General features: G+C 40.2%; 2 protein-coding genes across 6 annotated transcripts in view; one reads left to right on the top strand and one right to left on the bottom strand.

The window, feature by feature from the left end:
• Positions 1 to 26: 26 nt before the first annotated feature.
• On the bottom strand, positions 27 to 6861 carry LOC133486239 (ubiquitin-conjugating enzyme E2 D4-like). Of its 2 annotated transcripts, XM_061791098.1 has the most exons (7): positions 6688 to 6858; positions 6189 to 6252; positions 3371 to 3402; positions 2974 to 3051; positions 1453 to 1558; positions 718 to 811; positions 27 to 616 (listed from the first exon to the last, which is right to left on the bottom strand). In XM_061791098.1, the coding sequence occupies exons 1-7, from the start codon at positions 6709 to 6711 to the stop codon at positions 571 to 573; spliced, it is 444 nt and encodes a 147-aa protein (XP_061647082.1). In that variant the 5' UTR covers positions 6712 to 6858; the 3' UTR covers positions 27 to 570. The 2 variants fall into 2 exon arrangements, with proteins under 2 accessions (XP_061647082.1, XP_061647083.1); XM_061791099.1 differs by lacking the exon at positions 2974 to 3051 and having other exon boundaries at positions 6688 to 6861.
• Positions 6862 to 7003: 142 nt separating this feature from the next.
• The window catches only part of rgs7a (regulator of G protein signaling 7a), a 65237-nt gene continuing 44278 nt past the window's right edge, over positions 7004 to 27962 (top strand). Inside the window, exons 1-2 of one of the 4 annotated variants that reach the window (XM_061791092.1) lie at positions 7004 to 7156; positions 13525 to 13645. In XM_061791092.1, coding sequence (XP_061647076.1) covers positions 13568 to 13645 — 78 coding nt within the window. In that variant the 5' untranslated portion in view covers positions 7004 to 7156; positions 13525 to 13567. Of the gene's footprint in view, positions 7157 to 10062; positions 10353 to 10614; positions 10849 to 13524; positions 13646 to 27962 lie in introns of those variants that run through there. The other 3 variants (XM_061791094.1, XM_061791091.1, XM_061791093.1) reach the window with 3 other exon arrangements.

Below are 27962 nucleotides of genomic sequence, written 5' to 3'. Positions count from 1 at the left end.
TGAGTAAAAGCCAAAACAACTCGAACTTGAACAGACATAACTTTATATACAGCGATAGCAAAACAATTCAATAACCTTATGCTCTAATGAACGTAGAACATAATTTCTGACAAATATTTCATCAACACAAAGGCTATTTTGTACTGGAGTGAATTTGCAAGGCCCTCAAGGCATGTGCAAAAAAAGTTGAGGCTGCCCCCTAGTGCTCACCAAAGTTATAACTGACATGCAGGAACTGATGGGCGTGCTTTTCTTACCGCAACAAAATCAAATCCAACTCAAATTTCCATGCGTTTAATGCAAAGTAAAATGAGCATAGTTTTATTCAATATAAATCTCTTAAAAGTAAAATAAAAAGAGGTATTATCATCATCATTGCTAATAACATAATAAAAAAAAGAATTCCAATTTAATGAAATCAGAATAAACTTAACAGTTGAGAACAATTGGGTCAGGTCAAGTTTGAGTAGTGAAAGTGCTCCCAGCACAGACAAGAACCAGCGTGACTAAAGTACTTTTCTTTTTTAACTTGAGGTGTCCAGGGGACTGTTGCAGAAACTTCACTTGCCTTCACATCGCAAACTTCTTAGTCCATTCTCTGGCGACTTCGTTGTACCTAGACGCAACAAACCCATAACAGCACAATTTGTTAAAAAGGAGTTTTGACCGACTACAACAACAACAACAACAATAAATAATTGTGCCTTTCACACTTACTTTTGTCTGTCTGATTTGTACGTGTGTGCTATGTCAGGGACTAATGGGTCGTCGGGATTGGGATCGCATAGCAAAGAGCATATGGATAATAATACTGGAACGGGACAGAACAGAGAAACGTGTTACTATCAGTAACGGGCAACTCAAACTTGGGCATCAACAAAACTAAAATATGTGTACATAAACATTTTGAATTGACTTTTTGTTATATTTTACCCCAAATCTTAGGCTGGGTTTACACAGCAGCGTCGAAGTGACAAGGGTTGCTAAATTCAGAGTTGAAAACTTTCAATAGAAATAATAGGAAAAAACCTGCGTCATGGCAGCGTAGATAGAAAAAGGCAAGGAATCAGATAAAACTGAGTCTGGCCTCTTCCAAATGGGGATAAAAATTCAATCAAATCACACGAGTGAGTCGCTGTGTCGAACACTGATGGCACAAGCCGCAAGTCTGGTGTTAATACTAATTGCAGTTATTTCCGTGCAATTTGAGTGTCTGCGCATGCGGGTTATTTCATGTGTTACGCTAGTATAAACACAGCCATATTGGATAAGTGTCCCTTGAAGTGGACATGGAAATAGTCAAATGGGACAGTTATAGACAATGAAACGGAAACTTGGACCTGCAGTGTAAGCCCAGCTGTAATCCATATTTGATTAAATACAGTAACAATCTAAACAAAGCATTCCTGCTGTCACCACTGCGCTTAGCATGAAGCGCTAACGTAAACATACCTTTTGATACGGTAAGGGCAGGTGACCACTGCGACCTTAGGATGTCGAGGCAGATGCTACCATTGCTGTTTATATTTGGATGATAGATTTTTGTCGTGAAAGCCACCTGTGGGAGGAACGAGTCAAAGAAACAGAATGTTAATTGGTTAAATGGCATGCTTTTATTGTTTTACATAGAACGTTACAAGGACCCAAATGATATCCTAAAATGCCTTCAAGGTGACATTATGGAAAACTGAATTTTTAATTGCTTGTACACAAATAGTTGGGGGTGTGGAGGGCCTAGCCCACCCAAAAAGTGTGCGATTAAACAAGTAAATATTTGATTTTCCTATTTCTTAAATGTGTGTGAGTGAGCTGTTCTGCACTCCTGACATTATCATGTCAAAGCCAAAAGCTAAGCAAAGCTGCACTTGATCTCTGGGTAAAGTTGTCATTGCGGTGGGGATCGGGAGTATTTGTCTTTGGTCATGTGTCACTGTGTAATTCAGTGGCTTGGTTGGTAACAATGAAGTGCTGCCTCCACGGAGGAAAATAGAATCCATGCCATCTTATAGTGTGCTTCGCAGTTCACGGTCGCTCTTTTAGAGATACAGAGCTCTAAGTGCAGCCACCTCCAGTCGTCCAGGTAACAAAAGCCATACTCGCTACGGGCCCCACAAGTATGTGGGGCTGGAAAAGGGAGGACTCACTTGTATGTTACAGGGTGCCCTCCCAAACAGGCTCATCAGCAAGACACGGTGTGTAAAGTGTACTATTATGTTTTATTCTTGGGTTATTTTGACAAAAGCATGTCACAAACGTGTTATCAAGACCTGGGAACTGTTTCAAATTGTGAAATAAAAATGCTGTGGTACCTCGAAACAAAAATTCTCCAACTGTGAAATGAACCAAAAACCTCTGGAAAAGTAGGTCTCATACCCACACAAAAACTAACTTAAAACGGTGCCTGTAAAGTTAATAAAAGGCTTTATCGTGGTGAGAGTTTGACCCGAGCATGGATTAATCAAGTTTCCATTATTTTCTATGGGGGGAAAAAAGCTTTGAAAATCAGTAACTGATTCTGTTAGACATTTAAGGTTTCACTGTACCCAAACTGGCGGGACGGTGAACGAATGGTTTGCGTGTCTGCCTCACAGTTCTGAGGACCGGGGTTCAATCCCCGGTCCCGCATGTGTGGAGTTTGCATGTTCTCCCTGTGCCTGTGTGGGTTTTCTCCAGGCACTCCGGTTTCCTCCCACATCCCAAAAACATGCATGGTAGGTTAATTGAAGACTCTAAATTGGCCGTGTGAGTGCGGCTGGTTGTTTGTTTGTATGTGTCCTGCGATTGGCTGGCTGGCAACCAATTCAGGGTGTACCCCGCCTCCTGCCCGAAGATAGCTGGGATAGGCTCCAGCACTCCTGTGACCCTTGTGAGGATAAGCGGCTCAGAAAATGGATGGATGGATGGATGGACCCAAATTTGATTCAAAGACTTCACTGAAGGTCGCAGCTCAAACTTGTGAGATTAAAAATCTACCTTGGGTGGTTTGAAGGGATAGTCTGTGGGGAAATGGACAGATAGGAAGAAAACCCCTCCATGATATGGGCTGTCATTCTGAGATGGAAAGGAAAACAGGTCAATTGAGACAGCGAACATTTTCATTAGCTCTTGCCATCCATTGAAGTCATGACAAAGAAGACATGCTGATATTAAAAAAAAAAAAGAAAATCTTATGCTATTATCTCAGCAGTGTCACAGGACCACCATATGTTCCACTGCTACAGTGTGTGCCAGGTTAAACTCTTTAAAACAGGAAATGGGGTGCTGCAAAGTCAACATAAAGCCCTATTGTCTACACGTTCAGAAGCAGCATGCCTAAAAGAAATACAGGAGAAGAAAAAAAAATAAAAATAAAAATCTAGAAAAATCTTACCGGTCCTGCGATGGTGGCCTGCCAATGGAACACTATGGAAGACAATAAAGATTATTAAGCAACTAGAAAGACAAGTTACTTCAGAGATTGTGTGTGTGTGAATGCTGAGAGTCCATGTTACTGTGTAAAAAGTCAAATACCATACATATTGTAACAAGAACCATGGATACTATCATGCAAACATGCCGCACGAGAACTACAACCCCATGAGGTTTCCCGTGGAACCAGACTAACAAGTATTTGCTAACAAAACGCACTATTGACGGTTGTTTACATATTTTGTAGCTCTTTCTACAATGCCATCAAAATGCCCTACTCCTCCTAGGGTGGCATGTTAGTGGAGAGGTAGCTTGCCCCCTGGCTGATAGCTAGCCAACATCAGCATTTGACATCTTAGGCTTTTCAGTTTTTATAAACAGATCATTCCCTTGCCCATGGCTCACCAACTGACACTGAAGCAGCAATGCAAAAATGGCCACCCGGTAAAAAGTTTTTATGATCCTCGACTGAAGTTCAGCACCAGTTTGAGAAGCTTTATGGCCGTCACACTCCACCGCATTGTACAACTTACACCATCCAATGTCAGTTGGCATGCCATGGGCAAGGGAATTATTTGCTTACAAAAACTGCGAAACCCAAGTTGTCAAATGCTGATGGCCTCATATTGTCCCAGTGTTACCTTAAATAAAATAGAAAAAAAGTAAATGTACAGTGACTTTTGGGAGACCCTATACTATACAGTGAACCCCCGCATGCTGATAGCTCAGATTCACCTATTTTTTTTTGTTTTTTTCTCCCTCTATTTTGGAGGGAACCAACCCCAAATCGCTTATTGGTGGTATATCTCCTCCTTATTCAATAATTTTGGACTTATCCCCCCGCCCCACAAAGCAATTATAATGGGTGTCAATTATCCACCGATTTTCGAGAGTCAAACTCCAGGAAAAAAGTACTGAGTTGGACAAGTTTACAGAAAGTCAAACTAAGTTCACATATAAAGGTTATAGTTGGACTTTACACTGATTTTATCGGGCTGATCGGTATCGGCCGATATTTTGGATTTTATGCTGATCGGCTTTAATGTCATAATTCGCCGATCCGATCAATGACGTCATTGATTGGCTCCACAAAAGACATTTACTTCTCGTTCCCGCGTGCACAGTATATATTTGAATCCAAAAGCTAGTTTACTTTTAGCCTTGTCGCGTGTCTTTTGACGTAGTACTGCAAATATCTGACGGCCAATGAAGTTATTTAAAAAATGGCGACGGCATGGGACAGGCAACACGTATTGCCCGGATCAGACTACAAGACAAATTGGCTCTTTCACGATTGCACTGTCAGACTACTTCAATAAAATCTTGTATTCCGATATCGCCGCATACAGTTTTTTACGATCAACGGGCTTCATCTTGTCAACTCAAATGCGACTGGATACACTGGTTACCGTGGCGAAGAAAACAAGAGTGGAGCGCGTCGACTTTGTATTATAAGGACAAAATGGGGAAAACGTGTGTCGGTGGTCAGGACAGGAGAGGACGTTCGTTTAAGGCTTGCTTGAGGTATGTTCACGTACTTTTAATACGATATGGCTCACAAGCAGTCAATAAAATGTTATGTAGACTAGCAAGCTAGTGGTACCACAAACGGTTGGACGTAAACATGCCGCCGTTCTGTCGAATCATGCTCTAAAGTTTCGGTGTGGGTGAAGTCATTTAATTAAAAATAAAGTAATTTAATTACAGTAACTTAGCACCCATTATTTTTGTCTGACTGATTATAATACACAATCTGATTAAAACTGTGATTTCCAACCGTTATGGAGCCAAGGAACATATTTTACAATTGAAAAATCTCAGCACACCAACAAACAAAAAGGTTACAAAAAGTGGATACATTAATTACTGCATTTACTTCGTGCCATCTAATAGAAGACCATTCATTTGTTCTGTCTGTCACTTATGCCTCACTGGCATAAATAGAGGAACAAAGATACATTATTTATTATAAATATATTTTGGGAGCAATTAAGTACACAAGTATATACAGTAAATGAACAGGTCATTTAAGTAGACACAGTCCTCCATCTTGTGATCGGTTATTGGTTTTTTAAACTCGCTGATCGGTCCCAAAAATCTTGATCGTGTAAAGCCTAGTTATAGTGCACCAAAGGGTAGGTTAATTTAGGATTTGGAATTTTAAATACCTAACTTTTTTTGAGTAGGGTATGTATCACCTAGGGGGGGGGGGGGGGGGGGGGGGGATGAGGCTAATAGGAAAGTAGTAAATAGTGTTTTTACAGGTTGACAAACTCCAGCATCTAAAAATCAAATTAATGTGCAAGCCATTTATTTTCAAATTTAATTTTGTAAGATGAGTTTGAAATTTGTGTTTTGAGATCACAGTTTAGAGTACATATGGTTTTAACAATTACTATTGACAATTGTAAACTTTTTGGGGGGCTTGGGAGTATTTGGCAAAATTCCATATATCACAAGCGACCCTGGATACTATGTAAATAGGATTATGAGATGTCATTATCATCAAACAGCTATGATCTTTTCAGTAATGCCATGACATTGTCACGTTTCTGTCCATGATCTGTAATTTTACAAAAAGTCAAACATTGGGGAATCAGGGAGGTTTAAAAACTGCATCCGTTTTGTCGCACTATGGTTTCGACACTCAGCATTAGAGGTCTTTAAAACAGACCTGCAGGTATTAACACACGTCTGTGTATCACCTACAGGTATTTACTTGGGCAATAATAGGAATAGATGACGATGATTGTAAAGACAAACCATCTTATATGACTCACTGTCGTCTCCTACGGGTCCAGCCGAACACGAAGCAGGAGGGTCCCGCTGCAAGTCCGTCAATTCCTAACAACAAACACAATTTGAGGCATTTTTGTAACACTTCCAGGACTTGGGTGAGGAAACCGACGTTGTGCTCAAGTGACGACCAGTGGTCGGACGTGTAAAAAAAAATAAAAACACGATGAAAAGTGAGTCAAAACACAAGCGAACACGCCTTACATCCCTTGCTAGGCCAACTTTAGCTCGCCACCAAGTTAGCTTACTCGTGTTGGAACTCTACGTGCCAATGACTTAAATGTTAGGATTGTAGCGTCAGGGGCCGTTAAGATTGACTGAGTGTCCGTTTTACGTAACAAAAGTTAAATCCGTCCACACGAATGTTTATATTAAACTAGTTAGCAAACAAGGCGCTAATGTTGGATGAATTAACCGGCTATATCGACGTGTCCTAGCGACTTTAAATCAAATCAAAATAGAGGCGATATGGGGAAAACTCACCTTCTTTATTCTTTTCAAAGCCATGATAAGTCTTCGGTGTTGGGTAGCGGAGAGTGTGGCGTCAAACCGACAACTGTCAAGGCGTAACTAAGCTCACTTTGACCCGACTCGATGTTAATTGTTTGTAGACGAAACGGGTTCGCTTTTGTTTCCGCGTTTTTGTTTGAGCTTGGTGCATTGTGGGGATTGTAGTTGGCGAGGCCAGCCTCTCTTAAAGGGTCCGCGCGCTCAAGACCTTCAAAGTCAGAAAGTAAGGACACTTTACGAACTCACCGCACTGCTCTGTCATTGGTTACGTATGCGTCACATGGGCAATGGGCACCATGTTGTTACCAAGTGTCTCCATTTCCCCCGTCGGCATGCGGTTAAGTGGGGTGTCTTTGCGAAATGTTTGCCATTCTGTAAGTGGATTTTTGTCCAAATGGTTTGCTGTGTGGCTGGAGGCTGTTCAAATCATCCTGGACACGGTGTGAGTATGCTTTGTTTCCCAAGAAACCCAGAAAGACTACATAATTCATACTATATTCTTTTGGAAAAAACAAAACAATTAAATGAATATTTTTTTAACATGAGGCTAATTGTTTCTTTATGGTAAGAAGTAGCTTGTCGCTGTCAAATATTGCTCACATTCAATTGTTTTAGCTTGTTAATATTTAACTCGTACTTCCGTGTTTGCTGCAATGACGTGTCAGTAAAGTTCATTCAAACCAAGTACAGAACACGAAAGCTGCATAAAAATACATGTATTAAATACGTCATTGCATATTAAGTCAACTATGCAATATTAAACACAGTGCATTTCCATAAAGTGTTTGTTTATGATTGTTAGGGATAATTTGACAGTGAACGCAATCATAAGGCCCATGCTTATGTAAATGTAATACCCTGGCACCTATTATTTACAAACATGAAAAGGTCTATTTATCCTCTGAAAAAAATCAAACCATGAAAACAACAATCTTGGCACATGTAAAGCAAAAAAAAAAAAAAAAAAAAAAAAATATATATATATATATATATATATATATATATATATACACATTTCTAAGATTACAAGCTTTAAAGGGTATGTTTTCTGTATCTTTTTGGCCTTAACTGGCTGGCTTTGAGCATGGTCATCCATTTAAACAGCTATTGCCCCCCAGGTGCTTTCAAATTTGATGCTTTGGCCTAAAATACCCTTTATGATTAATGCTGGCGGCACAGTGGAGACTGGTTAGAGCGTCAGCCTCACAGTTCTGAGGACCCGGGTTCAATCCCCGCCCCCATTTAAATGCTTTATGTTTTTTTCCCCCCCATTTGACCGCCTCCCAAGATAGGGAGACGGGTCACATCTCCAATTTTTCATACCTCGGCTGCGCTGCATAGCTAAAATGATATTCTTACTATTTGTTTCCACCGCATTGATTCACACAAAATCAAAACAGCGCATTTCTAATTCACAATATTTTCTCAGAGTAATCGGTGTCTGATGCAGTTTGAGGAAGAACATTGCCGAATCAATTTCTTTGCAAAATGTTCGAGCCATCTCTCTTTAGAGGATTCAAACTCTGCTAAGGAATATGAATGAGGGATTATTCGACAATCCCCTATAAAGTTTCCCTTAGACCTTGTTTTTGTCAGCGCAGTTCATTTGGAAAGCAATTTGAGTGAATGTTAAAAAGAAAAAAAGTTACTTCCTAATATAGGAAACTATTCCAATAACAATAAATAGGATGAGTCACTCACAATGTATAGTCACATCTGAGTTCCAAATGCATTGGCTGTTTGTTATATGTAAATACAGCATGATATTCACTTATAATATCGTCTCCTCTTGACGATTTGCCCACCGGAGGGACATGAATGCAATCTGCCAAATAGTAGTGCAAGGATATGTAACATATTGCCAGTAAAGTTCAAAAACGTGAGTGCATCCTGTGCACAGCAGTGCCAGCTGGGGGACATCTAAGCCAAAGTGAATCAATAATCAATTTTATAGGTCAGATCGGGGTACTTGGATTGCGACAGAGAAATAGTATAAAGCAATTGTTTTTTTGAATATACTGTAGTTTTACATGATTTTTAGAAGGAAACGTCTTTAAATTGTGAAAACATTACATAATATACGGGCTTTCACACAATCATTACCGAATCGCTTCTCCAAATGGGGCTTTGCAGGTCTTACATTACAACTCCGCCAGTCTACCCAATGTGGTGGTCTGCGCGTGAATTCAACGCACAAAAAGCAGTTGCCAATGCCCTCAGCGGAATAATAATAATATTCAGTATAATGACAGGCCACAATTCAATAATAGAGCTGGCTGCGGTGGAATTAATTTCCACCTATCTTGCACAAGTCAATGGATGGGTGCTGCAATTTCCTCAAGAGGCAATGGATTGCATTATATGCCAATTTAGTGGTGAAAGAAAGCATAATTAAAACACTGACATGGATGTACATCAACATACAGATGCTATTCCTGTGTACTATTTGTACTACTATATTAGCTATACTTTTCAGAGGCAAAGAGGCATATTATACACAGTGGCGACTTGAGATACAAGTTTATTTCGTTCCGTGATCACGTTTGCAATTTTTAACACACTCATATCCTAAATCATCTTTCCCATTGATATGTATAGAAATGCCATTAATCTGTTCCAACCTATCCCCAGAAAAAAATAAAAATAAATGTTGGATGGTAATGTTTTTTAATAAGGAAAATGGATGGATGGATTAACAACATAGGTAATGACAATTAAATAGAATGTAAATAACCAGTTTTTGCCACAATTCAATGGACATTGTGGTGCTCCTTCTGGTGTGCACTCATAGGCCACCTGGAGGCAGTATAATACAGACAGAGACACACACGAAGACGTTTTATAACTGGCTCAGTAAGCTGCAGTAATATTAGTAATTTTTCGCAAAGGTTGAGTTTGACAGTCAAAATCCAACTTGGACTGGGAGTGGCAATAAACAGCTTGAAGCTGATTGTTCACTAGCTGCCAAACTACTGCTTGTTGTTAAGTGAATTAAGTTGACTGCCAACATACAGCACTTGTATCTCCCTCATATCTACAAAAACTCAAATTTGGGTTTTGGGGTACTAAAAATAATAATCTGCAATTAATTAATCTGGACGTTTATGATATGATGTGATGCACTAACCGGCATAGTCAGTCAATTATTTGGTTCTTATGACTCATATCTAAGATTCAATACCTGACGTATTGTGAGTACAGCAATTTTTAGGTATAATTAAGACAACGCCGTCTTGCTAGGAATGCACTATAGGTTATTTCTATTTCCGAACAAAACGTTCCTCAAGAAAAATATCGGCGATATAGGCGTGTGTCTCCAAAACGGGCTGCAATTTATTCCGCACACGCGATTGGATCGAAGCGCGTCCACGGCGCTGCGAGGAGGGTGCGCGCCCGCGTGCTTCGCAGCATAGCAGGGAGAAAGGAGCGAGGCAAGTGTGGGGGAGAGAGAGAGTGAGCGTGAGCCGGGCAGCGAGTGTAGTCCGCCGAATGTCCGCCTCCTGGAACCGCCGATGAGTCCGCCTCGCGTTCCTGTGCGCGCCGCTTGACAACGCTCAAGGCCAGCTGGGTCCACGGCGTCCGCGCGCGTCCCGATCCCCGGGTCCCACCAGCCTTGGGGGGCTGCGCGTTTTTTTCAGGTGAGCCAAAAACCAACCCCCCACCCACCCAAACACACACACACACACACACACATAACCACCACGACCACTCACAACACACACAACGCCGTCTGTCCTCGTCTTCCTCCTTTTCCCTCCTGTGTCGTGTGTGTTTATACGCGGACGAGGGGCGTTGTTGATCGCTGTCCAAGGTGCTGGCCAAGAAACAAGGCAGCCTCATGCACGAGCAGCTCGCATGCATGCACCACTTCGTGCTTTTTTTTTTTTTTTTTGCATGCGACGTAAATCGTGGGGAGTGCGCGATATCCACGCACGAATGCACTGTGCGGGGCATAAATGACAGCAATGACGACGGAGCGGAAACGTGCACACGCTACATTTGCCTATATGTGAGCACCCGAGTGGCTGCTGTGTCTAAGCTGCATTGTGGAGTACCTCCTCCAGGGACGGTGTGCTGTTTCGACAGCATCTGCCTCTTGTTCAGCCTATTCAGTTGATGAAGGTTTTCTACAACGTGAGTACAAAAATATGAAATTAGTGTACAGTGGTAGGTCACTGATGGTGTATTGGTACATTTGGCTGACTTCCGTACAGGCCGCGTGGGTTCAGTTCCCACCTACTTCTGGTGTGAATGTGAGCGTGAATTGATGTTTGTCTCTATACGTGCCCTTTGATTGACCGGCGACCAATCCGAGGTGTCATCAGCCTTTCGCTCCCCGTGACCCTGAACAAGATAAGCAGTATAGAAAATGACTGGATGGATGGATGTACAGTGGTCCCCTCCCTTTTTGTGAATAATTTCTTCAATCTATCCTCGGTTATTTGCTGAGAAACTCCCCTATTTGCTATTTTTGTGCCCTATCTTTCTATGCCAGCAATGTCTGGTGACTAAATTAACCTGTGTACACACCTGATGCCATTCCTACCAAAGAATAACAGCTTAGTGTTCAACTCAATAGGACCAGATTTCAAACCGAGTAAGTAGATTTGTAAGTAAATTGAGATAAGAACATTATTATTTCGGTATATACCGTATACTTTTTGCAACATTTTTGAATGAGGCAAGCGGATTCTGTTGGCAGAAGCTGAGCCTAGAATGTGGGAGGGGTGGGTGGAGAAAAGCAAGAGCCCTGACAGAAAAAAAGTATTTTCACTCTTGGAAACAGCACTTCGTACTCTACTTCATGCACTTGTCAATAAGTGTGTGGATCCGTGTATGCGGCGCATGCAGCAGACATATCGCCAAACACAAATACCCCTCCACCATCATCATCATGTCAACAACTTCACTGAGCAATCAAGCTAGAAGCAAAAGTTGTGAGTTATGCAAATCTGTGCATCCACTAAAACTCATTGCAGCTCTGCTTACCTTTTGGCTTTGACGTAGCGGTGTATCAAACAGTGTAGTTCGACTGTGGCTTGAAAGTATCGGATCTTCATCCAGGCTAGCTGTCAAGTAATTAGCGGTGGTGGCGGTTATTATATAAATTAGCCCCACTGTTACATAACATAATGGCAACCTAACAAAACAATTTACTTGGTTGTACCACTTCAGTGACAAAGTACAATTATCTTCTGTACATTTTTTTGAGAGTGTCTACTGAAGGTTTATTTCTGACAGTGACAATGCAGTGTTCGGGTCTTGAATCATGCTGATGAGGTCTCTAGCATAGCAACATAATGAAAGCTTAAGACCAAGGGTATACAAGCATTCACCTAGTAGGGGTGATTATGGGACTCCTGTGTAACTGTTTGTACCTTTTCGGGGGCCAAAAGGGTAGAAGCAATAACAGGCAAAACGTTAACGCTACAGAAGGAGTTGATGAGAAGTGTGACACTGTACCCCTAAACATGCAATGTACTGTATGCATACACTGCTGTCTTGAGATAAGAGTGACCAGACTTCTTATTTTCTTTTTTTATATATACGAGCTGACATTCGGCCCTTTTTTTTTTTTTTTTCCCCTTTGACTTGCAAGCAAATTTGAGATATATGAGCGCTGTATGGTGGCAGTGAACAACTTTACTCACTTTATAACAAGCAGCAGTTTGAGTGATAAAGATTCTACAATCCTGAAAAAAAAGTCATGTTTTTTGCCACTCTCAGTTGGAGTTTACTGTCAAATTAAACACAAAACAAAGAGAATCACACAACGCGTATTTAAAACCACCACATATAATTTGCCTTAGACAATGTCCGCTTAGTGTATTGTTAACAAACAACGCAAAACACCATAGACGAGCTGATATATGGCATCGTTATCAGTGTTATAACCCTGTAAACAACTATTTGAACACAAAGGGTACATCAACAGACAATATAACAATACTCACAGCCATAGATTCTTTGCACACTGAGAAAAAGACTCGTACCGTATTTCTGCAGCATACTGAGTCACTTACAGTAGGTGTGAAACTCTTCTTTGTGGGTTTCTGCATGATTGAATTATACTGACTACTGGTGGTCAAGTCCCACACACCACAAGGAGCCGCAATGAATTCATTCCGATGCAGATTAAAAATTAAACCATATTGAATGCTTTACATCCTATTTAATTACTGAATGTTATGACTGTTTTATCAAGTACAATATTATAGAGAGAGCATTTTACTTATTAAAACCGATTCGGGAGGCTGGCATTTTTATTGATTTCACTGGAGGAAGATGATTTGATTCATTTGTTCCCTCACTGAACAAATGAAACTTGTATCTCAAGGCACCACTGTTGTATGGACTAATGTTGCTAAGCCTCTAGTTTTGAATTTAGAACCTAGAGCACTGACCCGCATGCTGGAATGTAACCAAAGCAGTATGACTGAATAGTGAAAGCCTCTTTAGGGCAGAAGGCCCCCGAGAGCAGTCTACTTGCACTACATTACATTTCCCTCCTGAACTTTTGCCTCCTCCTCCTCCTCCTCCTCCTCCAAGGATTCACATTGTGTCCGCCTGCCCTGACAGTCCTGGGGAAAAAATAAAATAAAATAAATAAATCCCCGTCCTTGTGGGATGTGAACAGGTGCACAGGCAGTCAAGAGAGCAGCACATTTGTTCCACGTGTAAATGTCAAATATGTTTAAACATGATCCAGGCTATTCTGTGGCGTTCTCTTTGCGGCCAGGTAAGGGCAAGACAGCCTTTTGGCTTCATTGTCCTTCATACAGACTCAAATATCCGTTCTGCCCATCACAGGAGCACCTGACATTTCCTGTGGCAGACCGACTTATACTGGAGCATGGCGCAGACCAACAGCGGCGGGCAGGGGACCAACGGGGTGGCGGACGAGTCCCCCAATATGATTGTGTACAGAAAGGTAAGTTCGCTGATGTTATGTGTGCTTTTGGTGTCTTTTGCAGAATTGCACCTGACTACGAACTGTGTGAAGGGAGTAGCCCCAATTGTAACTTGGGATGGGACAAAACAGGAATATATACAGGGTGTTCCAATGTCATGCTATTTACATCATTTGAAATATGAATATACAGTATAAGGAATTTCATGCACTCGGCCATATATGTCAAACTCAGGCCCGGGGGCCATATTTGGCCCACGATGTCATTATATTTGGCCCGCAAGACCATATTAAATGTGTATTAGAGCTGGCCCGCCAGTGTATAGCACATGCGCCACTAATATTCCAAATCCCAGAATCCTTTGCTAGTGTGTTGACCCATCAGTCTAGACCGGCGAGCGGCCATTTCCTTTCTGTTGCAGTCGTTAGCAACTATGCTACCAGTCTTCTTGAGCAAATTTACACTTCTCCTTTCCAAAAATGGCCAAACGAAAGATGGAAAACAGTTCACTTCCACGACAGGTGGGAGGCAGATTATCTTTTCACTAAAATAAAAGACAGGCCTGTCTGTCGTGTGTGTGTCGTAACAAAGAATATAACACTAACTAAATTACTGTTTTTTTTTATGCCCTTTATCAACTTCTAGACAGGCACTGGTAATAGTTTGGGGTTTGGATTTTTATTGAATGACGTTCTTATTTTTTTATTGTTGTTGTTGGCCTTTGAAAAAAGATTTACATCAAAAAGAAAGGTAGTTGGAGATAGATAAATAGAAGATAGAGAGACAGAAGAATTCATGCTATCTATTTAAATACAAAACAACAAACAAATACCACTGATGTCTTTTATCGCAAATTTGATTTCTCGTGTTTATAATTTATAATTAGTTTATATATTATATATATTTAATTCGTTTATAATATTAAAGGTTGTTTATTCCAGATTCTATCTATTGTATCTATCTATTTTATCTTTGTCAATCTATGACAGTGACGTATAGTGACAGGCAGAACAATTAAATGCTCTTCCAATAGATAGCAGAAGGTACAATGAACATATGTATCCACCTGTTGCCATTCATATAACAGAATAATAGTTTATTAAAGCTTAATTAAACAGCATTTGTGAGTAATTTGAGATAAGATCATCATTTCAGGAAATATTTAAAGCATTTTTTGGTGTTTGGTGGTGTGCCGTCAGCTTTATCTAATGTAAAAAAAAAAAAAAAAAAAAAAAGTACCTTGGTTCAATAAAGGTTGGGAAACACTATCAAACTTTGAAAGTATGTAAACATTTTTGGAACACCCTGTACGTATAATGCATCTTCACCTTATCTCGTAATACATTATTGATACGGCAGCATCGAATATTGATACGGCAGCATCGAATATTGATTCCCCCCTTTCGCTGCAGATTTTGTTTTTTTCCCATTCAATTCAGCCATTTCTAACACAATGCTCCTACTGTATGTCTTAGCTAATTTTGGGGCTATATTGCAACATCAACTGATGAAGCGTCTTTCAGTTTTCCTCTCTCACAGGCGGCACACTGTCACCGTCAAAGCTTTATAGAGCACGCGTGTGCGTCTGTGCGGGGGCCCTGTACGTGCACAGGCTGTTTGTACAGGAGCTGACATAGTTAACAATGTTGGTAGAACGCACTTTTGGAGGAGAAACAACACCGCCGGGATGTAAGAGCGTTATCGCATGTATTTCGGGAATAGCAAAAAACAGGGAGGGGAGTGCATTGCAGTGCTGAGACACCTTAATCCAGCCCTGCTTCACACATCAACCAGATTAATTAAATCATTAAAATCTAATGAAACATTCACGTTGGCCCCGCCGAGCCTTGTTGCAACGCGGGGTCCGTTTGATTGTGCTTCTTGAGTTCTTGTTTTTAAAATATGTTCATGAACATAAAGGCAAAGGCGATATCATCCAATTCAATCATCAGTCTTAAAGATGCATATGTATTATGATGGCAGAGAAAGAGGATTTAGAATTGAGCCTTAGCCGGAAGATAATATATGTTTAAATCTTGAGGTAGAATTCTAATTTTAATACCTGTAATGTGACACAAAGATGTACGAGCGTGGACACTGCTCATTTGATTGCAATCTTTTTCTGCGTTTAGATGAAACCATTTTTGGAAATTGCTTCCCTGCCAACAGGAGAGGCTTCTGTTCCCCGGTGTCCCAGACTTTATTATCCACAAAAAGATAACAAAAAAGGGCTGATCCATTTTAGTTTCCTACTTCCTGTCTCGTAAAACCTAACGCCAAATTCACTTAGCCTAGATGGTACGGTTCCATAATGAAGTATGATCTACAGTATTACAGCGTTCGATTTGTGATAACGTGTATCGCTGCCTGATGGACCATTTAATGCTTTACTTCATGTGCAGGTGCACCTGTAAAGTGGACATTTTCTCATTTTACTTGTGCATGAGTCAGGCGTGCAGTCAATTTTCATCATTTCGTCCGCTTCACCCTTCAACGAGCGCCACCGTTCCATCTGCTCCCGCACGGCGGGAAGAGGATACGCTTAGCATGATATCATAGATCGGCGCTTTTTTATGGCGCTTGCGTGCTAGGCAACATCGTTGCCAGTGTGGGACCGGATTTGGTGGGAAGTGGCACACAAAGAGCACTCTCTATTTTGAGCCATAATTTTCAGGAAGTAACCAAAGAAAGTGACAGGATCACTATGGTCAATGAATTAGATATTTTTTTTTGGAAACATTTTTTTCTTGGTTTCCATACAATAATGTTCTAACTGTCAGTCTATGTCATTAAATAAATGCATGTTTACTGTAGTCCAGTGATTCTCAGTGAGGTACACGGCTTCTCTCGAGTGGCATGTGAAAGAATTACAAATAGAGTGCAGTTGTATTTAACGTTTAACTGCAATACATTTGCATTTAATCTTTAAGAACTGTCTGTTTTTAATTTTATTTAGGTGCAACTATGTCCAGTACATTTGAATTGAATCATGTGAAGTTTATTTTTCAAATATCCTATATCGAAGCACATTATTAAAGTTCCAACTGTGCATAATGTTACAGTGGCTTAAAATATTATATTTACAGTGAACCCCTGCCACGAATAGTGGAAATTTGTGAATAATTCTTGCTCATTATAATTGCCATGAAAAAAAATATGAAAAACATAAATAAGTGGGATTAAATCTGGTAAAAAAAAATAAAAATGATAAATTAGAGGGGAGGTGAATTTGCGAATGCCAAAGCGGGAATATGTGGGGGTCCACTATACTTTTCAAACATTTGTCTCGTTTTTTAGGAACACCTAGGCCTACTGTGCTACCATAGTTTAATGTAGGTCATGATGGTTATACTTGGAGAGAAGTATTTTTTTTAGGTGGTACTTGATGTAAAAAGTTTGAGAACCACTGCTGTTGTCCATTGGAAAATAAATTACAATGGCGGTCAAAGCGTAGACCTGTGCAAAGATTAAAGGAAATGTATTATTACAGTATATATTATTATTATGCATGCAGCTGACACCTCACCAATCATCAATATCCCCCCCAACCACCAGGACAACTTCCGCTTATCAGAAACTAATGCCTATTGATCTGTTCATCAAAACTGCTAAACTTTTGCCTTCGCTCTTTCACACTGTGTAGCCCAGTTGTGGCTTGGTCAAGCTGCCAAGTTAGGCTGGAGAAACTCACATTTGTGGGTGCTTATTATATAAATTGGGGAAAATTCAGAACGGCTAGCTCATTGGCATATTTCCAGAAATAAAGGACATATAACAAAAGATTTAACTTGCTGTTTGATTTCACACAAGATGGGTGGGCACCCTAGAAACCCAAGAATGTTTTATACAGTACAAGCAATGTAAAAGTCAATTTGCTAGAATAGCTCCTCTTCAAACAGATTTGTGTTTCTATATGTTAGCAGGCAGCAATCCAAGCAAAACTGTTTTGTATTCGTCACTTTAGGAATTACATATTTCTTACTAGTGTATTACTCTAGGTTACGTTATATTTCTGGCCTGATGTAAAACTCAAGCTTATCTGAAGCAAAGCATCCTTAGTCCACTTTGAGCTCCTTCTGAATGTATTTCTTCAAAATCGGGGGGTTCGGGTCACGACACTTTCACACACAATCCGACTTTCTGCTTCTAACGAACTTTTGTGATGGTGCACACTTCCTGACCTACATATGCCGCACCATGAAAGGGAGAATGCCGTGATGGCAACCAGGATGAAAACACCACTTCTGGAGTGGCTTCGGGTCAAACTTCAAGGGGAAGGCTGCGGTCTTCGGTCAGGCGGATGCCAGATGCTTTTTAGATGGAAGTCGAGGCGGTGATCCCCGCTCTGACTGGGCCGCGCTGTCAGAAAAAAGAAAAAAAAGAAAAATAACATTCTGAAGTGGAGAGAGATGGTTTTATCGGTTACGTCTCTTCTGCCTTCTTGTGCATGAATGTCATAAACTCACTGTGTAAACACTGCGGTCAATGTTGATATTAGCTCGCTCTCATCTCCTCAATAGTTACCGTTGAGAGTTATGTAACAAGAGCACAGGGAGTTCTCTGGTTAAGGACAGTGAATGGTAGTTAAATAGTCCTACCACCAGGACCTGAGCTGTATCCTCTTTCCGTGGCCCGTCCGCTGTTCAGCTTGTTCCAATAACCTCTCATGAAAATGGATGGACAAGTCGAGGTGTTGACCCGCTTTCCTTGCAGATCAGTACTGTAGCGATGTCTATTTCCCTCAAGGACGCCTCAGCGAGAGTAAATCCAGGCACTTGTTACCAGAGGTGGCAAAAGTACTCACACTGTACTCTGTCCTTAAGTGGACACAGACACTTGCATATAAAAAAAATAGTAGACTTTACACCGATTTGATCGGTCTGATCGGTATTGGCCGATAATTAGCATTTTATGATGATGGGCTGATCGGCTTTAATGTCATAATTCGCCGATCTGATCAATGCGCCGCAAAAGACATTTACTCCACATCGCCATCATGTACAGTATATTCGAATTTAAAAAAAGCTAGTTTATTTTTAGCCTTGTCGCATGTCTTGACGTAGTACTGTAAATATCTGAACACCAATAAAGTTATTTAAAAAACAACAACATGTGAGACAGACAACACGTAATGCCCGGGATCAGACTACAAGACAAATTTGGTCTTTGACGATTGCCCTATGTCAGACTACCTACTGCAATAAAATCTTGTATTGTCATACCACCCGTTTTTTACGATCACTGGGCTTCATCTTGTCAACTCAAACGCGACCGGATACACTCGTAACCATGGCGACGACAGCAATAATGTATCGCGCCGTGTGATTATGGAAGAACAAAATGGGGAAAAACGTGTTGTTGGTGTCGTTTAAGGCTTCCTTGAGATGTGTTCACGTACTTTTAATACTGTACCGCTCGCAAGCAGGCAACAAACCGTTATATAGCCAAGCAAGCTAGTGCTAGCACTAACAGTTGTAAGTGAACATGCAGGCATTCTGTCGAACCATCCTCTAAAGTTTTGGTGTGTGTGAAGTAATTTAATTACAATAATTTAATTATAGTAAGTTAGCACCCATTATTTCTGTCATGTTGTAATGTTGGTTTGACCTGACTGATCAGAATACATGATCTGACTAGAGCAGTGATTTCCAACCTTTATGGAGCCAAGGCAAATATTTAACAATTGAAAAATCTCACGGCACCCCCACAAACAAAAATGTCACAAAAAGTGGAAACATTAATTACTGTATGTACTTCCTGCCATCTAATAGAAGACCATTCATTTGTTCTGTCTGTCACTATGCCTCACTGGCGTAAATAGATAAACAAAGATATGTTATTTATTGTAAATATAATTTTTTTGAGCAATTAAGTGCACAATTATATAAAGTAAATGAACAAGTGATTTAAATAGTCACATTGCTCCAGCTTGTGATCGGATCGGTGATCGTTTTTTTTTCTAAACTCGCTGATCGGCCCCAAAAATCCTGATCGCGTAAAGCTTAAAAAATAGTGTTGTAAAAGTAGAAGAAAGTAGAAAGTAAAACTCATTTACATATTACTCCTTTACTGCCCTTAAGTACAGAAAACACAGTCGCGTAGAGAAGATGAACATGTCCAAGTGACCCTGGACATTACATCACTAATGTCATTGTAGGAAAGACGTAAACTCTTCAGATCAACAAATCTAGATAAATGTAAAACTCCCACTGGCCCCAAGTGCATGTGTATGCCTGCTCACATGTGCGTGACATAAATAATATGGCGATGCATGCGTGAACATGGTGTCGTATAGCGTTATGTAGGGCGAACGCTGCGCAGACACTAGAGAGAGAGAGAGAGAGAGAGAGAGAGAGAGAAAGAGAGAGCACTTAATTTTTAATGCAAGCCTAAAACACAAGTTCACAGCTACTCAGCAGGAGGAGGGAACATCGTCGCTCACCAGCCGGGGCCTTTGTGTGCTTCGTGTGGACCGCATAATACGCTACACATAGTGTAAAATATAGATCTTTTTGATACAGGATTAATCACCAGTGTCTTACGACTGTGCAGCTCAAAGGCTGAAAATATCTAAAAGCGCTCCTCTTTATGTCCTTGGCGCTTGCCGTTAGTATTTTAATTATTTTTCTCTCTGTATTTGCACCAATAACTGTCAGTTTCTTATGTGAATGCTGAGAATCAAGCATTCTCACAAATGCAGTTGTGCACTCAAATATATTGTCTGAACTTATCAAACATCATCGAACATTCATTGGTATTGTGCTCCAAAAATTCTTCTTGCCACAAAAAAAATGCCACAAATGACCCTTGTGAGACATATTTAGCACTAAAAACATACAAACAGACATCACTGTATGTTGTACGTGTCAGTCGAATGTTTTAAATTGTTTAAGCAGACTTAGATGTACAAGATTGCTTTATTGTCTTATTATTCTATGTTGCACTCATCTTGCTTATATCTGCAAGAATATTACATGGACTGAGAAAAGAAATGGATACCCTGGCATTGCCAAAAAGATTCCCTGGTTTTATAATGGAGTTCCATTCCTTCGTTTGCAACATAACGCAAAGTTGTACGTACGGAAGTTGGAACATGAGAGCAAAAATTTCAGTTCCAAGTGAGCTTTAAATGCCGTAATTTGCCGTGTATAATGCGCACCCATGTATAATACGCACCCCCAAAGTTAACCTCAAAATTCTGGAAAACCCATCTAGCTATGTATAATGCATTTTTACAATGCATCATTTTGCTTCTACCCATACGATCAAAACATAAAGTATTATCTGTATTTTTTCTTCAAATAATTATTCTGAAGTTAAGCACTTTATTTGAACACGTAATACTTATTTTAATTTACTTGCTCTTATTTTGAAATTCACAGCCCTACTTTTATTTAGTAAATTAGAAAACCCACAGTTGTGCTCATATGTTTGATTACCCAGGCAGAATTTGTAAGATGGGTACAATTCTTTCAAGAAAACATGAAGGGCCAGGCGAAACACATTTAAGTTTATTTTTATGGGATTAAAATTAAACGGTCAAGCATTTCAGAAAAGCATGATCATTAAACAAAACATAACTATAAAGAAATTAATGATGGCTGTTGTTCAGTCATCAGTCATATTTAAAAAAAAAAAACAATATTTCACAAAATCTGCCAGGGTATGTAAACCTATGAGCACAACTGTACATATATGCAGTCATACGTACGTCATATTGGAATGAAAGTGTAGGCTACACCTTATTTATAACCACTAGGTGGTGGTGGCATATTAGAATGAAAGTGTACACCTTTCTCATAACCTCTAGGTAGCGGTGGCATTTTGGAATGAAAGTGTACAGATTTTTCATAACCATTAGATGGCGGCATACATTTATAAAATGTGAAAGGTTTTTTTCCATTTGCCCCCATACCTATGTGTAATGCGCACAATCGACTCTTGACAATTTTTTAGGGAAGAAAAATGCGCATTATACACGAGAAATCACGGTACTCCTTTGCTCGAGTGAAGTGACAAAAAAAGGAGAGCCATGGTCGCTGATGCACTTTTGGCAGCATCATATACCACTACACTACAAGTCCTTCCTTACATTGTGTTTTTTGGCATTTCAGGTTACCACTGTTTTTACAAGTGTTACACAGTTCATTTCTCTCGTTTGCATTTCAGCTCGTCAACAGTACCTCTCAAGATTGTAATTTTCGGAGGGAATCGCAATCATGTGTAGCACTAAACAATACATTATCCTGTGAAGTATCTGGCTGCCGAGCCACCAGTCCACTCATATTTACATCTCAGCTGCCGATGGGCGTCCAGTAATTGTTCTCCCAGCAGCCACTTTGGCTTCTGTCTGTGTGTGGATCCATTAATCCCCAACTGTACCTATACTGTTTTTGTCCCATGCACCAGTATTTCTCGTCAGTCGATGAGGGAAAGTGTACTGTTTTACATTCTGGTGCTTACGTGTGTCAATATGGATCGCCTTTGACGTAACCAGTCCCCTGGTGACATGCGGGCTTTGCAGCAAATGAGGTAAAAGGAGCGTACGAGTCTGTGATTTCTATTGTTTTCCTCCCCCCTTTAAGCACTTAAGGGCTGAAGCTCAAACACAGTCACATGTACAGCATGTAACCTTACATTAAATATAATTACAGTCATTTTTTTTATGACAGTAGCACCAGGATGAATCATATACACCTCCCTTCTAGCCGCCTCTTCTTACAAGTTAGTGGCATCATCATTTAACGATATCGGTCACATGACGAAATATTACATTTTTCTATACCTCATATTCTCAGGGTGTATTCACACTATTCCTGTTCAGTCTGTGAACCTCCTTTGTGCATTTTTTTGTGGTTTCTGGCTCAAACAGATTACTTTCTAATGTCATTTCCACTCAATAAATCTATTCACTGTGCATTAAAAAGTATTCAAAGTACTAAAACTAATTATGCTTAGGATAAAAATTGAAAAATTGGATGAAAAATCAAGTCAATACAATAAAAACAAGATCCGACATGACTAAAACAATACGACTGACTTTATTTTTATGTTATCCTCGACAAGTGAGTCTCGGAGCCTCGCACACTAAAGCCAGGTACACGTATGCATTTTTACATATGAAGTGATTTTCAAAATGTGCGAGACCCCACACATGACAACATTACACTGTGGAGTGTACTGGAGATGACCAAGATAGCACATCGACTATCACAAGTGTCTGTATTTATGCATGTATGGCGTAGTACCAACACTGACCAGCAAGAAGCAACACTTTTCCACAGGGCATACAGATTTCTAGTAAACAAAAGAAGAAGAAAAACTAGTCGTAGTGGTAGTAGAAACGGCACAATTCCGGCCAATTCCTAATTATATCGATGAGGCAATATTTAGTAGAGGTAAATCGCTCAGGATAATCTTTTCGAGACATTTGACAACCAGGGCTTTGGAATTGGTATGAAATTAGGCACCACTATTAAAATTAATCAATCACAGGGTGAAAAATACGAAATATATTGTACATATGTTCAATATTAGCCACAGTACAAATGTCGATTTTTTTTTTTTTCTTTTACATTTATTACTGTGATTCTTTGGCAGCATGGTGAAAGTGGTTAGCATGTCGACCTCACAGTTCTGAGGTTCTGGGATCAAATCTCACCTCTGGCCTTCCTGTTTGAATTTGCTGGCTCCAGCTCACCTGCGACCTTAATGACCGAAAACCCTATAGAAGATGTATTTTGTCTTTGTCGTTTGTAGTGCATTTCAGATGGGCTGTGTTTTAATATTTTAGCCAGATGGGCAAATTATTAGATCAGAATTGTTGACAGTGATGATAATAGTATCCTGGCAGAATTAAGGTTATGTATCATTTTATGCGTGGGCCTTCTGGTGACTACTGACTAATACAAGAGCTAGAGGATAAATTATGAAAAGAAAAAAACTAGAGCTGCAGAGAACATTGGAGAAGCCATACAAGAGGACAAATAGTGATAAAATGAAGAAGGGCTTGCAGTCAAATCACACACGATCTCATCAGCGCTGCCCGCCTTAAGTGATTGTCTGATGGAAGCGTGCCTCTTCCTGCCGGTGTCTATATTATCACATTATTTATTAGACGCCGCTTTACCAGACGCTCATAAGCGCGATACCCGAAAGTCAACTTGTATTCTCCCTGGCTGGATCGTAAACCCTTGCGATGCTTCAGGTCATGTCACACTACATATTACTACTATTTAGGCCTGTCATGATCGAATCTTTTTGGAATCGATGATCCTATCGATATTTTGTCGGGTAATAGCTGACCCCCGCCCCCGCAAAAAAAATAAAAATAAAAAAACATTTTACTAACATGCAATTTATTCTCATTTTTGAGGGTTGGACTGAAACTGCATATGTTGATACTGAGTGTATGGTATAAACTGTACAGAATTTGAGACACATCAGCCTTTACTAAACGGTTAGCGTTCGCGATTAGCATTAGCATGCTAGGAATTACCATTTCAGGTAAAAAAAAATAAAAAATACTAACTACCATTCAGCTCACTCATACATGTTATATGTACATTACACAACTAATAGTGTCTTAAAAATCACTGTTGTTTTTGGTCAAGTTTATCAGTGGCCCAACCCTGTGTCCATCTGCAATAAATGTCCGTGTGAAACATTGGTTCCGGTGGCGCAATTATGAGCGGAATGCTGCTGTTCACACTTTCGAGAAGGTGTTGATGCTACACAGTGATAGCTGCAGTGTTTTCCCCCCGGTGAAACTCACTAATGAAGCAAGGAATAAAGGGAATTAACAAGCAAGGCAAAGGTATTAGTGCATGCTATTGATCTGCCCATTGCCTAGGCGGTCACCGACATTTTGCAGGAACAAGACTTTGCCTCATGCCTGCATTACTGCAACATGGCTCTAATACAGTATTGATGGATAATGTGCGACTAGAGCCTTTATTGAATGCATACATTCGGTGTGTTGCTCCTTCGACAGGAAGTCTCGCCCTTTAATCTGTATAGCTACTCTATACTCCTTATAACGTTTTATCGATATCGTTTCCTAACCAGCCTCAATCGTTCATGTGTCATAAAGTGGCTTTTTGCTCAAGAGTGAGATTGACGGGCCCTTTTCACCCCCTTTCTCCCTTACTTTGTAATCAGAAGATTAGGAAACAGAGAGAAAGATGAAGGCGGGATGAGGTGGGCTGATCTATAATTACAAGATTAGAGAGAAATCTTTTGTACATCTGCTCCCTGTGTCGGAAAACATGCATGTTGCCGCAGCTCAAACTGCAAATTATCGAACCATGTGAAGCCGTGGCCAAACTAATCCATCGTGTCCATATTTGCCGTGGTCAATACCTAAATGCCAATTAGAGGGGCTTGCATCACACACGCATGCTACAGTCAATAGCGGCGCCGTCCTGCTATCTCAACATGAGATAATCCCCTGGACCGTCTATGTGGCTATATGTTGTTTACAACACTTTAACTGTAAAGTCTCTGACGATTAAGCAAGGAAAATAATTAAAGCCATGCAATTTGCCAGACAATAGATTCACATTGTGCAGCATGTTAAGCTGTAATCAAATGAGTGGGTTACATTTAATTAACGTTTGAGTAATCAACAGTCAAATTAGTGTAGAACTAAGATAACTGCTATTAATATTGAGATGGAAAAACAAAAACCTTAAAGGAGACCTATCATGGAAAATTGCCTTTAATTGGTTGTACTGTATTTAAATAGGCATTCTGCACTTCTGCTTCCGTGAGGCAAATTTACATAATAAGTGCCCCTACAGTGAGTTTCTTCACGCAGGACATGATCAGCTAGGCTGAGCGAAGATTCACAGCTACTTTCAAGTGAAGGCCTGAGTCCTCCCATCGGACTATAGTGTCGGAAACACTATCGTACAGAAACATCCATATCCCCCACGTGTGCGACTTTCCATGCTATCATGTCAAAACCAAAGGCTAAGCAGAGCTGCGTTAATTTTTTTCTTTTCAATACTAAGATTAGCATTTACCAACAGTGGTAGATTTTGATCAGTGGCACATACTTAAGCCACGAAAAGCAAAACATGCTTTGAGCCAACGTCTCGTGACGTCATGAATGACATTTTGAATTTAGATGTGCTTGTACACCACCTTCATTTCATCATGTTTCTAAATGGCCCTTTCTTGAAACCTTTGCAACTGGTTATCATGATCAATGTATGTCTTGACAGAACAACAAAAAAAAAAGACATTGGATCAGTACCTGTGTTGTCAGATACTCTGGGGTGCACCAGGGTTAACGACATTGGACATGATTAAAGGAGGTATTGAACCATCCCTGGAAGAGAGAACTATTGATCGGCCGGCCCTTCTTCCAATCTGCAAGAAAGCAAAAAAAAAAAAAAAAAAAAAAAAAAAAAATAGAGAAAACTGACTATTTCCCATAATGTTATTCCTTGAAGTTTCTTTCTGGGCCACACTGCTAAAGCTTCTGTAAAGTTGTGATTAGATGTGATAAAATAAAAAGTTTTGCCTCTTAACAGGATACAAACTGGCGCCTTGGGTATCAGAACTAAACAATAAATCCCATTAGCACACCTGTGAATATAAATGAATGCATATGATTGATTGAGCGGATTCTCTTTGTGACGATAAATAACATTTCTAATCGCAGTGTTCTAGTTTGAGCTGCTGTGTGAAGACAGCGAAGATAAGGGGGGCTCTGTCTTGTTCTAACAACCCCCACATCTGTATGTCTGCCACAGCTGGAGCCTTTAGTCCTGTCTGTTTGGATTATATATGGGTCGAACGCAGCCTGAGCATTAAGATAGCAGCTGACTCAGGCCTCGCCTTTGTCTGGACATTTAATTCCAGCTCAACATTTAGGGAATGATTACAGGAAAAACCCTTGTCGGGAGCTGTGATGATCTGAACAAGGACTAAGACGCTAAAGCGGACATGAAGAGGGAAAAGGAAACACTTTTGGACGTATCGCTTGGTCTTTGTGACCTTGCATTTCTTTAAAAATGTCCGTCCTTTACTCACTCCATCGGCATGATCTAGTCTCTATTTCTAACCTAGTTCTTAACACCTTTGCCATGTTCTTTACGGGGTTATTAAAGGTTTCCCAACCTTTAATAACCCCAAATATATTTTACATGAGAAAAATCACATAGCACACCACCCCCCAAAAAATGTGAAACAAAATGTACGGTACAGTGAAACACCGGTTATTTGCATTTGGGCGTTTGTGAATTTGCATATTTCACTGCAATATGGGGGGGGGGGTCTAGCTATTTCACTGTTTTGTGCTCAAAACCTGGGGACATCTTAGTGCCGAAGAAACAATTTTGAAGTGAGTTGAGAAGCTCCATTTACACAAAAATAGTCCTTTGCTGCCATATTATGGTGTTTACAGGTAATCACAAACCCTTTGGGGAGGGGAGGCATCAAGGGAATGCTGGGAAACTGCGTGAGACCCCAAGGGGAGGTTACTTTTCAGGTCAAAATTTGTCGTTTGGATTTAAAATACCGTAATTTCTCGTGTATAATACGCACTCAAGTATAATGCGCACCCCCAAAATTTACTCCAAAAAGCAGGAAAACCCTTCTTCCTATGTACAGTATAATGCACACCCATGCCTTTTTATCCATTGATATATTTATATGTTAGTGGTGACCCTCTCCTAATTTTTTGTTCTAATCAATTCTGCTCAGTAATATTAATAATACTGAGGTTTACTTGTTCCCTGAGAATGTATTTAATATTGTGGCACACCCTATAATGTTTAGTTTTAACACTGCGGCTTTAAAACTTATTTATGGCTGTTCGAAAACATATCCACTCATATACCTAATTTCACTCGGAAAGACTTTTCTAACTTTTACTATACCTATGTATAATACGCCCGATTGAGTTTTGAAGATTTTTTTGGGGAAAAAATGTGCATTACAGTATACATGAGAAATTACGGTATATCGTTTGTGACACCAGTCCTGGAACTTAGGTGCAGAGTAATATATACAAAAGTAGGCAAAAACAGTGACCATCTGCCTCCGAGTAGCAAAACAAACTTCTTTTGCATTCACCTGATGAAAGTATTCAGCCAAGGAACAACAGCATTACTGGAGGAGAGCACTCTTTCTCTACAACTGCGCCTCTATGTACATTTGCCCACCGCATCATTTCATTGCCAAAGCCCAAATCGTATTTGCAGCCTTCGAAAGTCAACAGCAATAAGAAATCTTGTCATCGACTCGCAGTATTTCATGCATCGCCTCCGCTTCGCTGCAGTTTATTTTGTCAGCCGGAATCAAGGATGTTATTTTCTTCCCACTAAG

This window comes from Phyllopteryx taeniolatus, chromosome 11 (assembly GCF_024500385.1).
Source record: "Phyllopteryx taeniolatus isolate TA_2022b chromosome 11, UOR_Ptae_1.2, whole genome shotgun sequence".
In the NCBI taxonomy this organism is placed as follows: domain Eukaryota; kingdom Metazoa; phylum Chordata; class Actinopteri; order Syngnathiformes; family Syngnathidae; genus Phyllopteryx; species Phyllopteryx taeniolatus.
Note: the sequence above shows the minus strand (reverse complement) of the source record. Positions and strands in the feature narration are given on the sequence as shown.